Below are 16,411 nucleotides of genomic sequence, written 5' to 3'. Positions count from 1 at the left end.
CGAACTAGTGCTAACTGGTCTTCATGTAGACCAACTGAACTGAGCATCTTATTTGTTGATTTTTTTTTTTTTTATGTTATTTCTGATGCATTTTTCATTTATGGCAAGTGTAACAGAAGAATACTGCAACTGTAGATTTTGGAACTGTGAAATATTTAAAGTGGACATATTATGAAAGTTTATCAGTGCATTTTACACACACAGGTACGTATGTGTGTGTGTGTGTATATATATATATCATTTACGTATTTATTTTCTTTCTTTATTTATTTATTTATTTGGCTGGTGCTCCTATATTAGTATTTAAATTTCTCTCATTTACAGACACACATACATACACACACACATATGAAATGTTTTAAATAAACACAGGCAAATGAATACATGATGATGTGTACAACAGTGGTTGTACACATGGTTGGTTCCTGTCGGTGAAATAATCTGCAGAGATTAGTTATAACTTAATACTGGGGCTCTGGTTCCTTTATGGTGTGATAATGTGTTTTGGTTCAGGTAACGTTTCCTCTTCAGATTTTTTTATTTTTTGTTTTTGCTTTTTTATTTTGGAAAAGCGGTTAGATACTAATACATGTAACCAAAATACAAAGCTATTTAGACATAGGATCTGTGTGATCTCAAGATGTTGCTATGAAACGGAGGGGAAAGGGTGTAAAACAGTTCTGATGTGATTATCTTTAATTTATTAAATTAATTATTGCATTCATTCAGTTCACTAACAAACACATGGGTTCATTCTTTCCTGTCTGTTGGTTGTTTGTGAGCAATCTAATGTAGATGTACTGGACTTTGTTGGGAAAAAAAGAAATAAATGAAATTGTCTTAATTTTCAACCTGTGTGACACTTGAAGGACTGTTTTTTTGTGGGGGAGGAGGGGGGTGGTTAACATGATAGCTCGCCTTGAATATGTCCCTCCTCAAAGTAAATTGTGTTTGTATTTCAAGGCAGAGGAGACAGTGCATCAGTGCGATGTGGTATGATAATGAGAACGTTTCCGGACGCCAAACAAGAAATAACAAAAATGGCAACTTCCACCTCTCCTCCCACCATTGCCTTCTCTCTGAAATACGCGCATCAGTGTTTTTACTTTGTGGTTGCGTGAGAGGAGCTGAGCATGCTTGTGAGATGATGGGCCACAATACACTTTCCATGACGACTCCCAGTCAAACTAAACACTGCACCACACCCTTAATAATATAAATGCCGCTTGAACATTTCAGGCTGCATTTCATAAAGGGGTGGGTCACAGAATATTCTGAGCAGTGACTCAGTAATGGGTTGGAAACCTACTCTAAAATACAGTACAGGTACAAGACATACTGCATGCATGTGCCTGTGTTCATTCAAAGTCACACTGTTGCACCGCTGACAACACTATTACTGTAGCTTTGCCCTGAAACAGGGAAATTAGCAGCGCAGAAATTATTTTCATTTTTATTTGGTAGGCACATCTATTCAGAGCAGCTTACAATGTAATCATGGAAAGGTGCATTAAATGCGATGAGATGCTTTAAAAATGAGCGCACGTTCACAGCTGCATGTTACACTTAGCACTCTCTGGACATTAAATGAATGCACATATGCTCCGCTTTAAAAAAAGGGATGGAAACTACATTATAGCAGACAGCATGTTCAAATACTGGCCAACAAAATCATTTTAAAAGTGGCCAAATATACTAATACATAATTCACTGTTCTGGCAATTTATCCCCATATTCTAGATATGGTACTTTACCTGAGTTCACACGGAGCCAACAAAAACAAAAGGTAATTGCTTTGCTTGATAAAAGCAAAGATTCTTAAAGATATAAGCTATATTTCTTAGCTCTGCAATGTCACAATTATGGAACAAAATTGTGAAGAAGGTTTTGCCTCCCTCTATTGATGGATGCCTGTACTGCAGCTGAAGCAAAAGAGCCCGGACAGGGCTGCTGTCAGAGAAGAGCGGGTCTTCTTGGGTTTATCAACAGCAGAGAGAGAAGCAGAACCGTCCAGTGAATCTGTGGACCAGTGAGAGCACAGCATGTCCACTCAGGTTTTAGGGCGCAGTGACTCCGCACTGGCAGATTCACCCATTTGCTTAGTCTATACTTCCACCATCGTATGGGTATGCTTAGTGTGACCCTGTTTCTCACAAGCATCGTGCAGCAAGACTAAAATGTGCAAGATGCTTGACTGGACAATGCAGTCAGTGGAGTGCAGCGAGTTACCTTCAAGAATCAATGGGGCCACTGAGTTCACGAACATCTGAAAATGAGGAGAGAACACTATTACATCGTTATCATGACTGCACACGCGTTCTTTTCCACTCGCAAAAGTCACATTCGCAGACACCCAGTTTTTGGTTCATGTGTGATCCTGCCACCCCCACAGCGTACCTGCGTTTGCCCGAACAGCGACTTGGGTGACTTCTGCCTGCTTTTGGGCTGCAGCTTCCCTGCACCTGTCAGCTCACTGGCCAGAGGCACCTGTTCAACAGAGGAGAAGTGTTGTGGCAGCAAATGAAGTATATATAATGGTTAGGGAAATTGGGCTTTGTAACTAAAGGTTGCATGTTTGAATCCCAGCTGCGGCACTGCCGTGGCATCCTTGATCGAAGTACTTAACCTGAATTGCTTCAGTAAATATCCAGCCATATAAATGGATTGTGTGTAGGACGGTAATCTGCGTAGGTCACTCTGGATAAGAGCATCGGCTAAATGTGGAACTGTAAATGTAATGAAAATGAAACGGTGAGCCGTGAAAGCCTAAGACCTAAAACCTATTTACCGCGTATTAGAAAATCTCTGTCTGGATTCATGTAAATACAATGGGCTGCGCATCTCTTTCCCGGATAAATATTTCCACTGTGTGCCTTTGCAGAGAGACAAGACCGTTAAATAACAATACAGGAAGGTTCCAGAGCAACCCTGAATACCCGAATCACTAACAGATGCAAAATGGGATTTGGCAGCCTGACAGGTTTTCACAGGTGACCTGGTATCCTGCTAAGATTGGCTCTGCAGTGGAGCAGTGTGGAATGTCAAGGAACATCACCTGATGTATGGACCCATAAGATGGTGCCACGCCCAGCTCCTCCTCCAGAGTGGGCAGTCCACATGGGACGTCCAGAGCAGTCTCCGATGGGCGGAGCTGGACAGAGGCCTCCTTCCTCAATTCCAGCTCTGCCTCCACAGTGGGCGGGTCCTGATTCAGGTGGGTAATGTTCTCCAAGAGGTTCTTCACCACCTGCTCCACAAACCTGTAGAGCAGCTCCACGTGGTAGTCCTTAGCCGAGTCCAGGTCCATCAAGGGCTCAGCACCGCACCTCCTGGACTCCAGGATCAGCTGGGTCACCTGCCGGATGAGGAGCTCCGAGAAACTCCAAATCCTGACGCCCACACAGGATCCCTCGTCTTCCGGGTCCTCCATGTAGATGGTGGTGTCAGGGTCCGGCATCCCCACACTGGCCCCTCTGCACTTGGGAGACCGAGGGGCCCCCTCCGTGAACATGCTGCCCTTGTCATGTGTGAGGGTGGCGTCTCTTCCCAGGTTGATCAGATCTGCTCCTGTCTCCTCCATTATCCTGCACACTAGCCTTTTTGTCTCCATTTGGAGCTCTGCTGGGAAGAACCCAAGCTGAGAGAGACGGAACCAAGCATGTGTCACTTTGTTTGCATGCATACAAATGCCTGTAATGTAATGCATATAAATATACACACATATACACACACACATATGCATACACGTACACACACATATTCATATACACACACATACACACATATGCACACATAAAGACTTAACAACACATAGGCCTAATACTCACAAGATTCCACCGTAACATTACTTGAGCTGGGCCTTGCTTTGTATTCATAACACCTTAAACCCTCCTTAACGGCACAAAATATATGCTACTTAAAAGTGATAAAACATCTTACTGGAGCAATTCTACAGAAAGGATTTTGCCAGGATAAGCTCTATTCGTTTATAGGTGGTCATCCAAGGCAACTTGCCCTGTAACAAATACATTTTAAAATGGGCGGATTCAGAAGCTGTTTGTCATATTACAAATTATCTTAAAAATGAATACTTAGACTATAGGACTAGAAAATTGATATAGCTACGTCGCAGCAACCATCAAATGACTGAATATCAATTCTGCCCGCAAAATCATTTATAAAAAGCCCTATTCTAGTAATATGTACATTTTTACACTAGTAAACTGAAACAGGAGAAAGACTTACATCTTCGTATGAGCACATCGTTACTGTTTTCAACTGCACAAGACATACATACTTAAGTGTTTACTTCTCATTACGTTACTGCTATTTATGTGTGAATATCAAGTTTTCCACGTCATAAGACTAACGCATGTTACAGTTAAAATGACGAAACAATAGCGCCGGTGCTCTGCGATGTTTCTCCCCCATCACACGCATGATAGCCGTGTGTGCTGTTTTACCAATATATGTATAACCGAAAAGCGGACCAAAAAAACAGCAGCCCATTTGGCTGAATAAGGTCTGTAATGACTGAAAAAGGCTATGGATTAAGCAACAAAATAAAAAATCGCCAAAACATAGGCATACTTTATAATCGAGTTTGGTCACCGTTGCATGATTTTAGGCTGACGATTAGAATTCCACATAGCCTACTACAGTAGTGTTGTTCTGAAGTCTCCATTAGATGGAGACAAAATAAAAGTATAACAAGCGTTGGTGGGCGGGGCTGTACGGAATGGAAAAAAATGGCAGAGCCCTGGGAAGTGTGAATGTGACGCTGGGTAGTTCCGCTAAGATGGCGGCGCAGCGGAGGAGTTTGATGCAAAGCGTAAGAGAACACATATAGAATTTTTTTCGGTGACTTCATGCTGGTTTTGGACTAGTATCGGAGGATCAGTTAGCGATTCGTATCTGTTCATACCGGCCGAATATTTATTGCCGTGTCCCTCAGACGCATGTTGACGCTGTATGAAACTAGCTAGCTTACTAACGTTAGCAGCCAGTCCTCTTCCCGTTGTTTAGTTAAAGCAGTCATTCCCTACTCGGCCCAGCGACGTATGTTTAGTTAGAACAGTAGCTGTTATTTATTTCTGTGAATAGAGGCGAAGGCACAAATGAATAGTGCGCTTGTTATCGATGTATGCGGGCCTAGTACACCATGGGTTCTCTTGATGCAGCGCTGGTGATGTACATATGTGTTGCTGGCTAGGACTGAATGCTGTACAGCTAGCTGGGACGACACTGCAATGTTGAACAAAAGTTTGGAGTAGTTTTAGTTAACTAGTTTTAACTTCTCTCTCTGGCTAGTTAACCTGTCTTGTTATGCTTGCTTCGGAGACTGAAATTTTGCGTATGTGCGTGCGATCGTGAGGAAGAAAACAGGATAGACTAGCTAGCAAACTTCCTGATTCCTGGTTGCTAGTATAGCTAGATTCTATGCAGTTTTGATAATAAATTTGATTATATTATTTTTAAGTAAAGGGAAATTTTAAGAAAAGGTTTATATTATTGAAATATTGATCTTTATGAACGGGTTTTATGTAACACAATTTACATCAGTCCTATTACACAATTGATAAACACGAAAGTACCTAGCACAGTCCCCAGTACAGTCCACTTAATAATAATAATAATAATAATAATAATAAATCAGTGGTTTGTATGCTTTTCATTACATATTCATATGGCTTACATATGTATATAGTTAAATGTCCTAGGATGTACCCCACACATTGTAAAAGGATGTTTTTTGTAAAAATTGTAATAGCACAGAATTGTTCATGCTACTCTGGGAAGTCTGTGCAGCATAGTAAATAACAGGTATCAATGTCCACATTGCCCAGTGCCTCGGTTAATTCATGTGCATGTTGTGATTTTCCTTTCTGTATCCGAGCAGCAGCAGAGTTGGACAGATGACCTCCCGTTGTGTCAGTTGTGTGGGGTGTACACAACCGCCAACTGTGTGTACGGTCCTGATGGCAAGGGCACTCAGAGCCACCCCAACGAGGATGGCCACTTCAGATTCAGGTCAGTGACCGTCTGACACGCAGAAAGGCGGCACTGCGTTCCAGAAGCGGCTAGTCCCACGCTCGTGGTGACACAAAATTCGATCAGAGAATAGGCCTACATGTGCGCTACCGGTGGTCTCCTGGGCTCTCACCTCTTACGTTCGTCCTTCGTTTCAGAGGCGAGGACGGCTGCTTCCTCTATGGGGTGTTCAACGGCTTTGACGGCGGCCGAGTAGCGAACTTTGTTGCTCAGCGCCTGACGGCTGAACTGTTGCTTGGACAGCTGAATTCCAGCCACTCCGACGCAGACGTCAGGAGAATCCTCTTGCAGGTTGGTGAAGAGCAGTTACTGCTATGGGGAAAGAGACCACATAAAGAGGCAGTTTCTCAGCTAGTTATTCGTCTGCTCCAACCTGGCTCAAGCGTGATGCTTCACAGTCATAACATTGGTCTCAATTTCTGTAGAATTTTAAGAGAAGACCTTCCTAATGGAATGTAACTGATAGACGTTATATTGCTGGTAGTGATTATACTGAAAAGACTGACTGTGATGAACAGTTTTTTATGCACAGAATTACATCCCATTACATTACATTTATCGGACAAACATTTTTTATCCAATGCAACGTATAATAAGTGCGTATCGAAGGTAATTGGAACAACTACAAAACATAGGTCTGATAAGGTATCCTACAGAGTAGTGATAGTTAGTCCAGATACAGTCTTCAGACCACGGAAGATGGGCAATGACCGAGTGGTTTGTAGAGGAGAGTTTGCATTAGGAGTGTACTTCAAATTGGACTTGCATTGAAATGGGCGAATATCATTTAAAATAAATATTATTGTACTCGCCAATTAACTGAGATTATGGGCCATATGAGGAGGCTGCATATATTCACCAGTGAGGCTATGTGTTTGAAACACTGTTAATATTGTGAATTATGTGAAAAGCTATGCATACTCAGCAGATATCTAGACTCGCACTTTCTGCATAATATAAGCAAATAGAAATATTTTGGTGCACAGATAAAATTTGACAGATTTTTTTTTCCCCTCTGTAAACTGTGCTGGCCTATTTCACCTATTAATGTGGAAACTAGGTTCCAGTTTGGCTTTCTGCAAAGGGAGGTGACTACATCGAAATCAGCCAGTATGGCCCATTAAATATTGGTAATTGATATCTGCCCAAAATGTCCATATCATGCACCCCCTTGGCAGAACTGATGATCTGTTAGAATGGGACTGTTCAACACTAATTTTCACTGCCTTCCTCTCCTTCTCACTCCCCCTTTCACCCACTCTCTCTCTTTCTTAGGCTTTTGATGTTGTGGAGAAGAGCTACTTTGAAACCATTGATGATGCGTTAGCTGAGAAAGCCAACCTACAGTCACAGCTGCCTGAGGTAAACACACTTTTTAAAAAGTTCAGCATTAGCATTGTAATGTCAGTTGACTGGCGGCTGACACTAGGCGCAGTCCGATAGAATAGCAGACTTCAAAAGAGCCTAATTGATTGGGCATGAAAGAATGTCAACAATGTTCAACTGTTTACAACTAAAAGGAACTGAGCAAACTGAGGTTCACCACACACTGACATGTTCCAACTAAGTGCAAAACAACAACAACAAAAAATTGCTTGGCCACCTATAGAAGCACATTATTAGCAAAAGGGCATGTTTTAATGAATGAGTTTGAACTGGAATGAGTGAAATCCAAACTTGGACCCATTCGCTTCCCTTCAGCAGAGTGCCTGACATTTAGGTTTTGGTGATGACTACAGATGACAGATAACCTCCTGTGCTGCAGGAAAACTATTTAGAGTGGAGAGCAGTGTCAGCGTGTGCATCTGACCTTCAGTAACGCAGGTTTCTCTCTTTCTCCCACCCACTCTCCCCTCTGTCCTCCACTCTCTCACCCTTCTTTCCGGCTCTCTGAAGAGTGGGTTTCACCCGCTGACCCCACAGAACCAGAAGCTCTCCGATAGGCTTGGCGTGTTGGAGCAGGAGGTGTCCGGCGGGGCCACTGCTGTGGTGGCCCTCATTCTCAACAACAAGCTGCACATCGCCAACGTAGGTGGGTGTAGGCCTGTCTCCATAGCTACACTCCCGGTTCTTTTTGTTTTTCCCCTACTGGTGCGACATTCTCATCAATGATACACTCCTAACATAAGCGGACTGCATATTTTTAAATTTATTTTCGTGCCGTATCAGCACAGGGAAATCTGAACGTGAGGTTCTCCTTCTGAGTTTGTGTGTGTGTGTGTGTATGAGGGAGAAAGCGTCTTTCTGTGTGTAAGTGAACCTTTGTGTGTCTGTCTGTCTTTCTGTGTCAGTTTGTATGTATGTGTGTCTGTTTGTGTGCCTGTGCTTCTCTATCTTTCTAAAAGTTTTCCTGGTTCCAGGTACCAACCGCGCTCTGCTGTGCAAGTCCTCCAGTGACGGTCAGAACCAGGTGATCCAGATCAGCCACGACCACACCACAGACAACGAGGAGGAGATCCAGAGGCTAGCCCTGCTGGGTGAGTTTGGAAACGGGGGCCCTGTCCCTCTGTGCTGGAACCAGTTACACCGTTAACCCCATATTCACACCCATGCTTGTCCTCATGAAAAGAATTCCATGCAGGGACGATTACAGTTTATGTGTGGGGCAGTGGCCCGTACATGGTGCTCCACGCCCTGATTAACCTAGTCATCGTCCTGCCGCTGGAGCAGCGACCTTTATGGTGCAGTCATGCGGGCCAAATGGCCGTCTGTCACCTGTGACCCGGTTTTAGTGTCTGTAATCAGTTCATCATAAGAGCATTTAAGGAGACCCAGCAGCAGTCCTTCAGGCAGTGTCCGTATGTGTCTGGGGGAGAAGGTAACGGAAGCATCACTGAAATAAGGGTGTATGACCTTTTGGTTTTGCTGTATAAATTTAGTAGGCGGTCGCATCGACTTAAAAGGTGTTTGATACAGCTGCGTAACTCCTATACGTGTTTAGTCCCTGGGTGTGCTAGCACAGGTAAAGCGATCTGGAACGAGCTGTAAATGAAGGAAGGAAAAGAGTCATGTGAACCCCGCAGGTCTGGACCCGTCCCGCCTGCGCCAGGCCGGCCTGATCGTGGGCCAGACCAGCACCCGGAGGATCGGGGACTACCGGGTCAAGTTTAACTACTCGGACATCGACCTGCTGAGGTGAGGGCAGGACCGGGAAACGTGGGGGGGGGGGTGAGAGCCCAAAAGGCCACACACAGGTGGGGATATTGCAGCACGTGTTCTCTGAGACATCTAGCCACATTGTTTTTAGTATTTAAGCACGAAAAGAAATACTATGGACGCAGCCGTGTCTGCAGATTTTTCCTGGTGCTGAATTTGAATGGGCGCGGGATTAGATCTTGTAAAGGGAGAAATGTGAAGTGAACAGAGCCGGCTGTGGTTTCGCTTTGCGTACGCGTCACGTTCCACCGAGCCCCTGCAGCCGCGCGTCCGCAAACCCGACGGCGGCTCCACAAGCGGAGGTGAGCCCGGGAGCCCCTCTGGAAGCGCACGTCACTTTCCCACGCTCCCTCACCTGCGCTGCCCTTCCACACTTCGTCACGCGCTCTCGTTCCTTCCCTGCGGCCCCGCCCATGACTCGCCGCACAGTCACACGCACGGCTTCCTGTCTTATCGCTTAGCCGTTCTTTCTCCCCATTTCACACGTTCCTCAGTTGCTCGCTCTCTCCGGCTCTCCCGTTACATCACCTATCCCCCTCGCTACCCCTCTTTCCCTCTCGCTCCCTCTCTTTCCCCCCCCTCTCTCTCTCCCTCCCCGCCGTGTTATCTTGTGTGCTCACATTCATCTTCTCTGTCACTGTCATTCTGTTTTTCTCTTTCACTCTATTCTGTCTCTTTTTACTGTATCGCCCTCTTTTTCAGTCCACTAGATCTTTACTGTTCCCAGAGTCAATTCATCATTTTAAAGGATGAGAATTAGTTCATAGTCACACTCTCTCCTTTTCTCCTCTGCTGTCTTGCCATTTTCCACACATACATTTATACATTTAGTGGACTCACTTATCCAGAGTGACTTACAATTACATTTTTACATACAATCCGTCCATACGGCTGTATATTTTACTGAAGCAAAGTACCTGGCTCAACAGTACAACAGCAGTGCCCCAGCTGGGAATCAAACCCACGACCTTAAGTTACAGGCTTCGTTCCCTAACCATTAATTCTACATTGCCACCCTCTTCCACACACTTTTAAGGTCCCTAACACACTCTCAATCCCTTTTGCTTCCTGTTACCAGCGCAGCAAAAAGCAAGCCAATAACAGCGGAGCCTGAGATCCACGGTAGCCAATCAGTGGAAGGCGTGTCTGGGTTCCTCCTCCTGGTGTCTGAGGGGCTGATCAAAGCCCTTGAGGCCGCCCACGGCCCTGAGCAAGCCAATCAGGTGTGTTCTGACTTACACCTGTCTGCCTCTGGTCTCCACCTCCATGTGTGATGTCTTTAAGTCCAGTGTTTGTCCATAGTGGTATGGTGTTTTACCAGGAAAAGGTAGATGGAGAGTATGAAACACCACAGCAGTTTTTGTTTGGATGCTAATGGCATCTGTAAGACTTCCTTGTATGGTGCTGTTGACTGAGCATTTGCGTGGTATTTCCAAATGAGCCCTTTCCCCGGAGGTGTTGAATTTTCTCAGAACCGTAATTAACATCACCGAGTGTTTCCAGGAACCTGCAATTTAGGTGAATGCTACATTTAAATAGTAAATGTCGAGTGGTGTGCGGAAGGTAAACTGGTGATTTAAGAATAAATGAAACAAACAGCCTCAGGTGTACTTTAAATAGCCAACACAGATTCTCCCTCTGTGCTCCCTGCTCTCTCCACCCCACTCTTTTCTCTGCTTTCTCCCCACTGCCTTCCCTCTGTCCTCGCCCCCTCTTCTCTCTATACCCACTGCCTTTCCTTCTATCCCGACCCCCTCCTCCCTCTTCTCACCCCTCCTCTTTCTCCCTACCCCTCTCTCTTCCCACCCCCCCCCTTTCTCCCTACCCCCCTCTCTCCCTGACCCCTCTCTCCCCACCCCCTGCCCCCTCCCCTCCCCCCCCCAGGAGATGGTTGCGATCGTGGCGGCGGAGCTGGCCCAGCAGAGCAGCCTGGACGCGGCGGCCCAGGCGGTGGTGGAGCGGGTGAAGCGGCTGCACCACGACGCCTTCGCCAGCGGGCGGCAGCGCGCCACGCAGTGCTCCAGGCACGAGGACATGACCCTGCTCATACGCGTGCTCAACTACACGCTGGCTGACTGCGCCCTCACCCCTACACAGGGTAGGAGGCTGTGTGTGTGTGTGTGTGTGTGTGTGTGTGTGTGTGTGAGAGTGTGTGAGTGTGTGAGTGTGTGTGTGTGTGTGTGAGTGTGTGAGTGAGTGAATGAATGAGTGTGCACGCCCATGTGTGTCAGTGTGAGTGTGTGTGTGCGTGTGCGTGTGTATTTGTGTCCATCTGTATGTTTTGTCTAGTTTTTTTTGTTAATGCTGCTTGTTTTCTGGGTACTCTGTTTGCGTGTGTTATAAGGCTTTGATCAGTCATATGATATGAGTTTATGTACAAGGCTGTGTTGCTTCCTGCTGCAGTAGTAACCTCTTCCTGCTGCAATAGTAACCTCGTCCTGCTGCAGTGGTAACCTCTTCCTGCTGCAATAGTAACCTCGTCCTGCTGCAGTGGTAACCTCTTCCTGCTGTAGTGGTAACCTCTTCCTGCTGCAGTGGTAACCTCTTCCTGTTGCAGTGGTAACCTCTTCCTGCTGTTGTGGTAACCTCTTCCTACTGTGCTTGTGTTTCTGTGGCCAGGGGGGCGCATCTACCCTGTGTCGGTGCCTTACTCCAACAGTCAGAGCACCAGCAAAACCAGCGTCACCCTCTCCCTGGTCATGCCCTCGCAGGGTACCCTCACCAACGGGACCAACACCACCTCCACGCAGGAAGAAGGTACCCCCACGCCAAGGTACAGCCCATCGCTCTCTTACCCTGCTGCACTAGCTTCACAAATACACTCAGATATCTGTTCTTCATTTTTGTTTATGTACTATATGTACATAACTATATGTACTACACGCCCCCCCCCCCCCCCAGAACCATCTGCTACTGAATAACAAATGTGTGACGAAACCACCTCATTGCTTGTGTGTTTCTGTTGCTTGGCACCCGCAACGATTCTCAATTTTTGTTTCCTTTCAGTCTTTGATTTTGGCTCGCTGTCAGGTCTCGGCTGATTCATCTATTCAGGGCATAATCGTTTACGTCTTTGCCAGTTTTGTTTGCTTCACTCTCCCTCCCCCCTCTCTCCCTCCTTGTTGTCAAGTTGTATTATAATCACAGTGGTCCCTGCTTCTGTCCCTCTCCTTCCTCTGTGCCTTCCTCTGTCTCTGATTGGTGCAATTTCAGTTATAAACAAGCATGTTTCTAAGTGCCTGTCCTTGAACAACAGCTGCTTTGATGTAATGTGGTTTTACATCGTAGACACTTTCACCAGCAGCAGTGAGCACCAGCAGACAGGCGTAATGTCATATGCAGTATTCAGCGATGCTACGATTGTCTCGGCTTGGCTGGAACAAGTTCACTGACGTTGAGAGCCAAAGAGTCAGTGATACTGAGAACAAGAGTCAGTATGTGAGAACAAAGGAGTCAGTGACTCTTGAGAGCAGAAGAGTCAGTGACATTGAGTGCCAGTCAGTGATGTTGAGAGCTACAGACAGAGTCAGTGACTCAGACCTGAAGAGTTGCTTTGCTTGAAATGAAAGTGGAAGTGTCTGAAACTTGTGCACGCGCTCAGTAGGGGCTCAGGATTGGGGTCAGGCGCCCTGCTATGGGGAGACGGAAATGGGAAGCATGAGTAGGCCTGCCAAAACACAACAGTCCGTAAAGTCCCCATCACAATAGTGCGATATCCTTCTCAGACTGGCGGAAAGAAAGATAACTCTTTTCCTCCTCTCTCACACCCCCTTCTCCCTGCCCTGTCTTTCCCTCTCCCTCTCTTGCTCCTTCCCTCCCGCAGCCAGAGCCCGACAGCCACCCTGCAGTCCACCCACACCCACACGCAGAGCTCCAGCTCCAGCTCGGGGGACGGGGGCAGCCTGTTCCGGCAGCGGGGGAGCCAGGCGGCCCAGCCGGACGAGACCGGGAGGGTGCAGCCTTACGTGGACTTCAGTCAGTTCTACAGACTGTGGGGGGCAGACCACTGCGACAGCCAGGCCGCTCAGGGGGGGCTCGGTCCACAGTGAAGGGGGTGAAGGGGGAGGGTTAGGTTTTTCCTTTTGGGGGGGTGGGGGTGGGGGGGGGGAGGGGGGAGGGAGTGTGTTGTAAACCCTGACTCTGGAGAGCCACAGGTATCTCTGCTGGGGGTTTTTTTTTTCCCACCTTAAAATCGGCACAAAAATTGAATCGTTGAAGAAACATGGTGAGGTAAATTAAGTGCATAATCTGCTGCTGTAATCAGACAATTGAGGGACAAGTAGGAACAGAAAACCAGCATGTGCCCTGTGGCTCTTCAGGAGCAGGACAGGCCAAGCCTGGATTTGGGCATGCTTCACTGGTGCGAACAAAATTGGAAGAGGTAAGGAGGGACATACTTGGAATTTTAAGTCTAGGATGGATGGCAGAGGAGGATGAAGGAGAACGGGGGGGCAGAGAGAGAGAGAGGTGCATGTGTGATTGAATTAAACTGGGACCATTTGTTGTCCTGTCAGTATCTCCATCCACTCCACCCAAATGTATATTTTTTCCTTGTAGGGAAGTGGGATGGTGAGCACGCTGTATTGATGGACGGAGTGTGATGGAGGCATTTATCTCAGTTTTTTTAACATAACGTGGTGTGTGCAGTGAGTATGGTGCCTGCCAGCAGAGTACAGAATAAATTGTATAAACAAGCTGTTTTCTTTATTTTCAAAGTTGGTGAGTGTTGCTGGGTGGCTTATTCGGTTAAGGCACCATGCAGTGGTGGTGCATGGATGAGCCCCATGGTGTTGGATAAAATCCTGACTGTACCAGTGCCATCTGTGTCTGGTAGCTCCATAGGGCGATGCGCGATTGGCAGTTGCTTTGCCCAGGGTATTGGGAGGCTTCAGTCAGTTAGGGATCTGTGTTTCATCACTATCTAGTGCCCCCAGTGGATTATCAGGTAATGGTAAAGTGGTAAAGTCACATATGAATTGTCTTCCTCTGACCTTACTCTGCAAGCTTAACTTTAGGTTGCGATGTGAAAAGAAGCAGCTGGTGACACCATGTGGGGAACTGCATATGTCTGCACTCTTGAATTGGCAGGGTTGTTCATGCATGAACCTGGCTACCATAGCAGTTATTTGGACATTCTAAATTAGGGTGGGAATCAGATGTTTACAGCCCCATGTTGGGTGCCAAATTGAAAATAAAAGAAGAAATGTCGGTGAAGCTTTGTTTAAACTAGTGATTAGAGAATGAGGTTTCATGAATCTGCAGGATGGATGGAGCTGCATCAAGCTGTTAGTCGTGCACTTGTTTAAACAAAAGGTGTAGCAAAAGGAAAAGTTGTTGGTTCAAATCTGTGAGTTACTGATTGCATATTATAATTACACCCATTTTGAGTACAGCACTGCCCATTTTTGGTTCTCATCCTCAATGGAGGTTCTTGAGGATAAGTTGTCCTGATGGATGATTTGCCGCAAAGTTAAAGTTGTTTTCTAATCTATCTTTTGTGCGCATGTTCAGCTTTTTCAAAACATTTGGTCTTTTATGTTGCCAGGCACAATGTTTTTCCATCAAATAATAATAAACTGTTCAGTCATGACTGTTACAGAAGTAATGCATGGACCCATTAGTCCAAGTAATTAAGCAAAGGTGTTGAGTTCTGCCAGTACTTTTGAAAGTCAGTATCTCCAACTTCTGAACACATTTGTATAATGAGTCAAGCCCCATTTGACCCCCTACCAAGACTCTTAAAGCATGTTTTTATCTATGAATCAAGGACACTGGTAAGTTACATTTTCTGGGATTTCCCCCAGAACATCTCTGTAGGTCTGGGTAAAAAATTACACTAGGTGTTCTAGAACTTGTCTGTTTTGCCGGGTGAAACTAACTGTTCATGATGGTATATGTGGACTAATTACCTAAGTTTCAGTTTTTGGGCAGCTCAAATTAGTTCCTTTCAATTAAAAAAAAATCATTGCCTGTAAAATTGAGGAGAGCAGTATCAGGTTCTCAGACAGGGCGTTTCATCTGAACTGCCTCGTGGTTGAAATCTATTAAATATAAACCGTTTGGCCACATTCTTTGCGACTTGATCATAGTTAACAACGCGATTAACAGTTTCATGACTATACCTCGCGCTTCCCTCTTCGACTACAAAGGCTCGTACACCGGCGCCCGTTTTCTGATGAGTACCCGTTATTGGGGAGGAGCTGTCCCATGCTGAACCCACCACGCCTCTCCATCTTTCTTCCTGCTCTTTGGATCATATGGGAGAGAGCAGTGGGATCTGGATTTTAATGAGCGGAGCAGGACTTCATTATCAGTCCAGAAAACGAAGGACGAGGTGTTGATTTGCAGATACTGAAGAGCGCGAAATAACCGCGACGGCTAAATATGAAAGCGACAGAATCGCTGTGTGGCGTTTGCTGCGACGGCTGACAAGGCGGCGCAAGTGAAATACCCTTTGCTTTCACAATGAAGACACAATATATGTCCTTCTTGCTGCCACCCCTAGGCTATAGCCTACTGTAAATCAGAGGCTATAGCAGATTTTCATGGGTTACCGCGCGGGCAACGAGTAATCTGGCTAATGCATAGAATTCGCCTTTTCTAAGGACAGTCGGACAGGAGGACGATGCGATTGATTGACATGCTTGGTTCTTCTCTGCGCCTTGAAAGCAACATTTGTTCGCCCCTGTAGCACTTCACTATGGAAGGGCAGAGTCACATAATTGTTCCTGACGGGAAGAGTAGACACCGGCATCCAAGAAACCAAAGGTGAAACGTCAAAGCACGGAATGTCAGAAACTGTGTTTTTCACGCGGCGGTGGTGAGATCGACTTCTCTCTAATGAACTTCTGGTACATCAACCATATGCGATGGGTAAGCGCCGTTTTCATCAGAAGTACGGGGAATCTGAATTGCGATTGCATTTATTGTTTGTCTGTGTGTCGGCGAGACTAATTAAGGCCGTAACCTTTTCGAGTAAATAGAGAACTGAACCTCTAATTTAATAGTAACTGTAACTGAGTTCTGCTACATATTTCTAAAGACGACGTCGTAGAAATGGATACAATGTTGCCGAAGACGCCGTGCACTGTAGCCTATCCTACAATATGAACTGCCTACACTCACCATACACTCATTTTCATGTCTTTAAACCATAGCGCTCCTCACGATCAATCCCACTTCGTTCGAGTGAGAATTTAGGTTG

The 16,411-nt window shown here is 45.9% G+C and overlaps 3 protein-coding genes across 7 annotated transcripts in view; 2 read left to right on the top strand and 1 right to left on the bottom strand.

Moving 5' to 3' along the window:
• Positions 1–55: 55 nt before the first annotated feature.
• Positions 56–6,252, bottom strand: LOC118216817. 3 transcript variants are annotated; one of them, XM_035398338.1, is made up of 5 exons: positions 4,246–4,710; positions 3,056–3,637; positions 2,398–2,487; positions 2,230–2,266; positions 56–2,019 (listed from the first exon to the last, which is right to left on the bottom strand). In XM_035398338.1, the coding sequence occupies exons 1-5, from the start codon at positions 4,261–4,263 to the stop codon at positions 1,898–1,900; spliced, it is 849 nt and encodes a 282-aa protein (XP_035254229.1). In that variant the 5' UTR covers positions 4,264–4,710; the 3' UTR covers positions 56–1,897. The 3 variants fall into 3 exon arrangements, with proteins under 3 accessions (XP_035254229.1, XP_035254230.1, XP_035254228.1); XM_035398339.1 differs by lacking the exon at positions 4,246–4,710 and adding an exon at positions 6,164–6,252 and having other exon boundaries at positions 1,896–2,266; XM_035398337.1 differs by having other exon boundaries at positions 1,896–2,266; positions 4,246–4,708.
• tab1 (TGF-beta activated kinase 1/MAP3K7 binding protein 1) lies at positions 4,728–13,280 on the top strand. Its single transcript, XM_035398336.1, has 11 exons — positions 4,728–4,831; positions 5,900–6,030; positions 6,189–6,342; positions 7,327–7,413; positions 7,948–8,083; positions 8,412–8,528; positions 9,075–9,186; positions 10,286–10,430; positions 11,092–11,305; positions 11,827–11,980; positions 13,031–13,280. Exons 1-11 carry the CDS (start codon positions 4,739–4,741, stop codon positions 13,254–13,256), a joined length of 1,569 nt encoding a protein of 522 aa, XP_035254227.1. The 5' UTR covers positions 4,728–4,738; the 3' UTR covers positions 13,257–13,280.
• Positions 13,281–13,300: 20 nt separating this feature from the next.
• LOC118216814 (beta-1,4-mannosyl-glycoprotein 4-beta-N-acetylglucosaminyltransferase-like) overlaps positions 13,301–16,411 on the top strand; it is a 45,087-nt gene continuing 41,976 nt past the window's right edge. For all 3 annotated transcript variants that reach the window (XR_004763077.1, XR_004763076.1, XM_035398334.1), the window contains exon 1: positions 13,301–16,080. The gene's annotated coding sequence lies outside the window, so the exon portion shown is untranslated. The remainder of the gene's footprint in view (positions 16,081–16,411) is intronic.

This window comes from Anguilla anguilla, chromosome 17, assembly GCF_013347855.1.
Source record: "Anguilla anguilla isolate fAngAng1 chromosome 17, fAngAng1.pri, whole genome shotgun sequence".
Lineage (NCBI taxonomy): Eukaryota > Metazoa > Chordata > Actinopteri > Anguilliformes > Anguillidae > Anguilla > Anguilla anguilla.
Note: the sequence above shows the minus strand (reverse complement) of the source record. Positions and strands in the feature narration are given on the sequence as shown.